General features: G+C 39.9%; 1 protein-coding gene across 1 annotated transcript; it reads right to left on the bottom strand.

The window, feature by feature from the left end:
* Positions 1-5185: 5185 nt before the first annotated feature.
* On the bottom strand, positions 5186-7022 carry si:dkey-178o16.4 (oxytocin receptor). Its single transcript, XM_035661299.1, has 2 exons — positions 5869-7022; positions 5186-5661 (listed from the first exon to the last, which is right to left on the bottom strand). Exons 1-2 carry the CDS (start codon positions 6731-6733, stop codon positions 5453-5455), a joined length of 1074 nt encoding a protein of 357 aa, XP_035517192.1. The 5' UTR covers positions 6734-7022; the 3' UTR covers positions 5186-5452.
* Between the last annotated feature and the right edge of the window lie 418 nt (positions 7023-7440).

Raw genomic sequence — 7440 nt, 5'->3', positions numbered from 1 at the left:
GACCACAACTGGATCAGTCCTGTCAGTAGGAATGAGTACAAAGCATACTGAAGCAACATTAAGCAGAAAACTACTATGTCCAAGCAGCCCAAGGCAGTGGCCACATAGTGGAGGTGGTGTGGTTTACACTCAGCTGCAGGAGAGAGAGAGGTGTGGGGAAGGTTTGTGAGAGCAGGGCCAGGTGAGTTGATGATCTCAGCTGGTACTCATTGAGTAATTACACTCACCTCGCTTAATGCAGTAGTGTGCTGGACCTGAATTGGCCCACACACACAACAGAGATGACGACTGGAGAAAATCGTCATAGACTTTTGAAGCGGGCTATAGAGGCCTCATATCAGCCAGAAAGCTGAGTTCAGTGTTATCAGTGTGTGCAGCTGACAAAAGAATAAAGTTGTGTTGATTATTAACCTGTGATTTAAAAAAAAAAAAAGGCTTAATTACATTCACTGTGATACAAATTTGAAACATGATCAATCCCCACTCCTTAACTTCCTGACCTTACCTTCCCTCAAAACTACAATTAGAAATGACTCTACTACAACCTTCATCAGGGCCTAATAGCAGCTCTGATGAATGGACACTATCCCCCAGGCTCTGGAGATAATAAGGAGTCAGACCTATTCCTGGGACTAGCAGCGATCATGAACTCACAGCCCTGTTTCATTTTAATTAAGCGGAGGTCAGGAGCATGAATTATACACTGCTTTATTCATCTTTGCACTCGCTATAAAAGTTTCATGAGAAACTCACGTATGATATTAGTGAAGCATCTGGATCACAGCAGCTTTGGTGTTTTTTTTTTTCTCTCTTTTTGGATGTGTGTCAAATAATCCAATCCAGTCATCCGATATGTGAAATATACATTGTAATAGAGAAATGTCACTGAAACATCCCATGTTTCATAGAATCTCACTACAGATCTGACTCATTATTTATGGCATGCTACTGAATGCGTCCTGGACATGACATATAAACATGTGTTTGTTCTGTTTGTTGACTCATACCGTGGGACAAAAATGCAGAGCACAAAAAAGAAGCATTAAATGGCAGCTAGGTCAGTTACCATAACATAACAAGCTGTTCTTGTTTCTATTTTACGATGCATCTCACACACACAGAGGACCCCCTTATGTTTAACAATTCAGTGTTTTAAACAACTTCAGACTTTGAGAGATGACACATTTGCATGCAATATATATATATGTATATGTACATGGACATGTGGAAGGAGCGACATCAGATGCAGATGAGTATGATGTTTTGTAACCATACTTTCTGGTTCATATGATGTGTTTTTCTGTCAGAGGTTTTTCCATTAAATGTGAAGAGCCACTTGGGATCTTTTCAGTCAAGAGAAATAGATAGAGAATACCAAGCAGGTCAAGCAATTTAATACTTATTTGACTAATTGACAGGACTTGTGTGGTAAAAATGGAATAATTGACTGCATGCTTTTATCATTTCCAGTGTGCTTTGTATGAACCATTGCCTACTAATTTGGAAATCAGTGAATGTTTCTAACCTTGACAGCAGCATCCTCATTTACATCTATACTAATGAGCAAGATTTTCTTTTCTGATGTATGCGAGGAATGAAAAAGTGGTCGTTGTTTTGAATTGAAAACCAGTAAATGCAATCTGTGCAAGTGGCTTCTTATATGAAGAGCAATTTCGTACCTTCGGGGCACTGAATCTTTCAGGAAGAACCATTTAGAGCTTGAACACGTATTATCTTAAAGGTTTAATGAATGGCTTTTTAAACACATAAGTATGAGTACGATGTTCACATACACAATACAAGTCTCTTTTCATCTGTTCATAATTCAGTTTATTCATCAAAATTCGAATTTACAAGAAATGGCGATAATAAACCTTTTGCAGCATGGCGTTTGTCATTTGTCATTTCATTTAAGATTTATAGCAGGTTCAAAATATATGTAGCTTTACATGTTGAACCTTAAAACTAAATCTATTTTGGTCATTATTCCTAACAGTAATTTACAACATTTTAAAGCATTTCATTTCATTAATGTATTTCTATTTAAAAAAAATAAAACCTTAAAATATAAATAAGACCATGGTGAGCTACTCATCACTCAAATTTTATTAAACACATGCACTTCCAGTGAGGTAATAGTTGTAGTGTTCTTCCATCAGGACAAAGCACTGAAAATATGTTAGGAAGCCCTCTTATTACAATATTATTCTCGGGTTGTAAAATAAATCCCTTGTAAATATTGTGTATGCGGCCATATAGTATTACTTATTTCAGTATAATTACACAGCAAGTCTATTCCCACTATAAACACTATTACACTGAAAAAAATGTCAGTCTCAATATTAAAACTGATGAGTAAACAACAGTGTACATCATTTTTCATTAGATGAAGATCTCAGGCTCTGAACAGAAGCTTAAGGGCTCTGGATGATGAATAGACCTGGCTAATGTCAGTCCCTTGGTAACATTTGTTAGTTGTCCAGTTCTACTGTAAAGTTTTCTGTTCTTTTTTTCCTAGTGGTAAAAACAGACACGGTAGAGCTTATGGGCTCATTTCTGTGCTCAGTAAATTAATACTGAAACTCTAGCACTCCAAATTTCAAATTTCTAGCTTAGGCTCCAAATGCAACCAAAATGATTTCATTTAACTGGCATGATGCTGTAGATGTATTACAAGAACTGCATACTGAACTCTACATAGCTGAAGTGGTACTTTTGCTTAAGTAAAGCATTGTAATAGTAATTTATTTCTAGGTCAAATTTGTCTTCCCGTTTACGTACCGAGGTGCCTGGCGGAAATAATGATGCCTTGACCTGTCAGCTGGGGATGGTGCACTGGTGGCTGCTGGTCATTCTATTAGCGTTAAAGGTCAGAGTTGAGTGGCTGCAGCCAGCTGCCACACAGTAACTGATGAGGACAAACTGAGAGCACTTTGCAGCAGGATTTCTGGTGGATCTATCTGTGCATATTGGTGAAAGCCAATTCATAAAATTCAAATCTTCCATGTTGTGAGGTAGATGGCGTAATTTTAGTCTAAAATATTAAAACATATGAAAGACACATTTCTGAAAGAATTGCCATATGCCAGGTTTTGCTCATGTTTCTCACGTAGCCTGAGCTATATGACATGCTCCAGCTAGAGAGACATCTGTAAATCACTGAGCCATAATACAGCATTTGTCCTTGAATAATGTCTTTCCACCCGTGTGTCTCCTGGTTTGTCAACTGGTTTTCCTAATGTTCCCGTTCTCCAAATGGAATATGAGGAGACTAGCAGGTGACATACAGAGGAAACATAAAATAAACTGCAGGCAAACAGAAGTCTAGAGTGCAAATAAAGGTTTCAGCTTTAAATCCAAAGGGACATTTTTCTAAACAAGACAGTGCTATTGGGAAGACAGAAAGCAGACACATGAAAAGACACAAGATCAAAGCAGTTTATTTGGCAGCACCTCAGAGTCATTCCTTAGGGCTCGAGAGAAAGACGTAAACATGTTGTAAGATTTATCAGCGAGCATCTTCCTGCATATCTGGACATAATAAAGATTTAACATACACAGACCCATCTGTTGTGTGAAAACTATTATAACCAACAGTTATATGTCATTATCAAACATAGATTGGACAAAAAAAGGACCTGCATCAGGAAAGATCCAATGGTATACAAGTTTTTGTATCTCTATTCAGATCTGTACATTATATCAAAATGAAAATAAAATCTGTCAAAGATCCAGTCTGTAATCTTATGCATACTGTCTGTATCTTTGACAATTACAAACATATCACTGCTGATAGTGTCGTATTTCTGTGCATTTATCCAGTGATATGATCATATACAGTATACAGATGTAAAGTAGACTGCTGAATCACATTTAAAGGACATATGATACATACGAACGATTACATATTTACAGGATAAAACACATTTACATTTGAGTGAAACACTTTCACATCACGCATAGATTACTGAAAATGAGAGAATCATTACTCATAATTTCACAAGCTTAAATGTTACACAAGTCTTTTTGTCAAAAAAGATTACATGCAATCAAATACAATCTGCCTCTTAAATGCAAATGGTGTGTCCATTTCATGATTCTTAATCATTATTATTTATATCTTTCTGACAAAATAACCTGATGCATATTGTGCTGTTGCTCCCAAATAAATTACGTTTTGTCAACAGTAAGGGGTCACATTTTATGCCACCATTAGTTTAACTGAGGCGAAGAGAGATTACCTGCTCCTTGCTTGGGTGATTGCAGGATTTAAAGGCAATTTGAGGGCACGTTAGGTCAGGGCTAGAGAGTGGTGTCGCCTGTCGGAGGGCCCAGGAGATTATGACGGAACAGCTGCATACCTACTGCAGCCTAATGATCAAAACATCATTGAACATGAATGCTAACCCAGATTTTGGTACATTACTAAAAAAACTAAGTCTAAAGCTATGCTAGGGGCTCACTAGGAGCTAAATGCAAATGTCGGCATGCGAATATGCTCATGCCAGTGTGTTATTATACTAACATTTTTGTATATTAGCACTAAACACAAAGTACAAGTGATGCGGAGGGGAATGTCATTAGTTTTGCAGGTATTTGGTCATAAACCAAAGTATTCCACAAATTAAAAGTTTCACCTGATGATGGTGCTAGGTGAAAAGTTAAAGGTCCAGTGTGAAACATTCCTAGGAGGATTTATTGGCAGAAAGGAAGTATTAACTATATTAGTATTAGTAATATACTGTTTTTATAAGTGTCTAATCACCTGTAATTAAAATAGTTTTATTTGTCTGCCAAACCTAATAAGAATGAGATGTTTTTATCTACAGAGGGAGTGGGTCTTCTTTTAAGGAGTCCCCCATGTTGAACCACTATGTTTCTACAGTAGCCCAGAATGGACAAACCAAACACTGGCTGCTTTCATGCTTTTTCACTGAAACCCACATGTCAGGCTCATGGTAGCGCTAGAGGGAAAGTCAGGGGCTCATCAAAGTCAGTAGGTTTCATCCTCTGACGATGAATGTCTGTACAATATTTCATGGTAATTCATCCAGTAGCTGTTAAGATATTACTCTCTTGACCAAAGTGGTGGATCTCTAGAAAAAAAAAAAAAAAAAATCTATAACAAGCTTTGAACATTTAAAAAGGTATGCATTATATAATCGTGACTTTATAGCAACTGTATCATAGTTAATGTTCCACTGTAATATCCCCATAAACATTTCGTTGTGTCTGGAACTCTGTAGTGAGTTTCCACATGAAACCTTTTCATTGGCTGTTAATTTCTACAATGTGGTCTTAAAATACTGCTACTACAGGAACTCTCAGTTCTGCTATGATGTTTGTCCTCACACTTATTAGAGGTTTCCAGTAAGTCTTCCTCATGAGAGCCACAGTTTTGCACCACATTCACCAGCCTGAGGTGAGAGAAGCGTTTGACACGTCAGTACTTTTATCTGCAGTCTGACAGGCTCTTGAGGCTGATGTACAGGGAGCTGACCATGGTGGCCTCCTCCTGGATGGACCCCTTCAGATCAGGCTGATCCACACACATCAGGGCCACCAGTCTCTTGTGCAGATTCCCGCTAAACATTAGGTAGATGCAGGGGTTCGCACAGCTGTTCAGACTTGCCAGCAGCATCAATATGGTGAAGGTTGCAGCTGGAAATGTAGAGGAGAAAAAGATTCAACTATAACTTTAATTCTTATATTTTGATCGGTTTTATTTAAGGAACAATTTCTAGCTATGATATCTAATTTTATCATCAGTTTGCCCTAATTTTCATCTCTAGGAATAAAGAGCAATATACTTGATTTATTGTACAATTTGAAAATGAATGAATGATGAAAATGTCCATGTTATCTTACTCTCAGTGGGCGCCTCGACGTCCCAGACCGACCAGAGCTGCACGGTGAAGAAAGGCGTCCAGCAGATGATGTAGGCGAGCACGATGACCATGGTCATCTTCACAGTCTTCACCCTCGCCTTGGACACCCCTGCGACGCTGCTGGCCCTGGAGGACAGCGGCTTACTGACCACCGCTCCGACGTGCTGCGTCTTCATGTGAAAGTTAAAGTGCACGGTGCGGCAGATGCGCACCTGGCACACGATCACCGTGAGAATGGGCAGGACAAATATCACCAGAGTCGTCCAGGTCACATACGCTCTCGGTCCCCACGGCTTGATAAACTGCGCCCAGCAGTCGTACACTCCGGGGGCGACCTCAACCCGAGAGAAGATGAAGATCTGCGGGAGGCCGAAGATGAGAGAGACGCACCAGGCGGCGCACACCGGACCGTTCCAGCGCGCCCTGCGCTTCTGGAAAGTTACCATGGGGTTGCAGATGGCTTGGTATCGGTCTATCGTCATCACTACTATCATATAGGTGGAGGCAAACATCCCGACCACCTGCAGGTACTTCACTATGCGACACAATACATCTGGACCGACGAATCTGTCAGTGATGTCCCACATGAGTTGCGGACAAACTTGGAAAAATGTGACCACCAGATCGGCGACGCAGAGGTGGAAAACGAAGACGCGCATCCTGGAGAGCTGCTTCCTCCGCTTCCACAGCACCAACAAAACCCCAGAGTTCAGGATTCCTGCAATGATGAAGATGATGGACAGAAGAGCTATTTCCACCTGAGCCAAGCGCTCATCTCGCGGCACATCCCCAGACAGAGCGCTTTCCAAAGTGGAGTTACTGATGTTTACACCGAACCAATCCATGCTTTCACCGCAAATAACGCCAATACACCGTTATATAACCATTCCAGGTGAATCTAGCTGAAGTGGGAAATGCAGATAAATGTACGCAGGCAGCCTGGAATTCGTCTTTTAACAATTTCATCAAAAGATAATTCCTTGAAAGAAATCGTTGGGGCGCTTTATTTGCAGAGTTCCCGGTAAGCAACAAGTGTTGAGTGTGTCCAGTGAGGTGTTAGTAAAGGAGAGGGAGAGGGCTTTATATCTCCTCATCTCTGAAGGAGGGAGGAGCAACCTCACTCCAGCACAGAGCCCATTCCTCACAGTGCCAAAGGCATGGAAGTGGAATGAATTTAAATACGTGTTTGTATTCTGCAGTGTGTGCACTTGAATGGAAGAATCACCAGGTCAGTCTTTCAATGAAAAGTATAACCTTTTTATAAATCATTTTCTTTACAGAAAACATAGCAAGGAAATAATACACAGCTGACAGGAGCAAAAGAAATCCTACTATCTCACTAAAAATTCCAGAATCGATAAATATTCAAAGTTTAATCATTTCTAAAGTTTCCCTGCTGCACACAAGATGTCTCCTCCTTTACTGTAAAGTCCATTCTCAGTGGATGTGCACTGAAGGCTTCAAATTTCTACATCACACTGTCCTTGTCGGACCAGGACTGACATCCAAATCATTTGTGATGTCACAAACCATGCTCATAGGCACAGCTCCT

Source organism: Morone saxatilis, unplaced genomic scaffold, assembly GCF_004916995.1.
Source record: "Morone saxatilis isolate NCDOM2014 unplaced genomic scaffold, NCSU_SB_2.0 Contig18, whole genome shotgun sequence".
Taxonomy (NCBI): Eukaryota; Metazoa; Chordata; class Actinopteri; family Moronidae; genus Morone; species Morone saxatilis.
This window is presented reverse-complemented; position numbering and strand designations above follow the sequence as displayed.

What these genes read in the sequence shown, in the direction of transcription:
- si:dkey-178o16.4 (XM_035661299.1), bottom strand. Translation starts at nt 6,733, where the DNA reads ATGGATTGGTTCGGTGTAAACATCAGTAACTCCACTTTGGAAAGCGCT. An exon ending in CGTCGAGGCGCCCACTGAGA is followed by an intron (nt 5,662 to 5,868) that starts GTAAGATAACAT and finishes CTACATTTCCAG; the next exon opens with CTGCAACCTTCACCATATTG.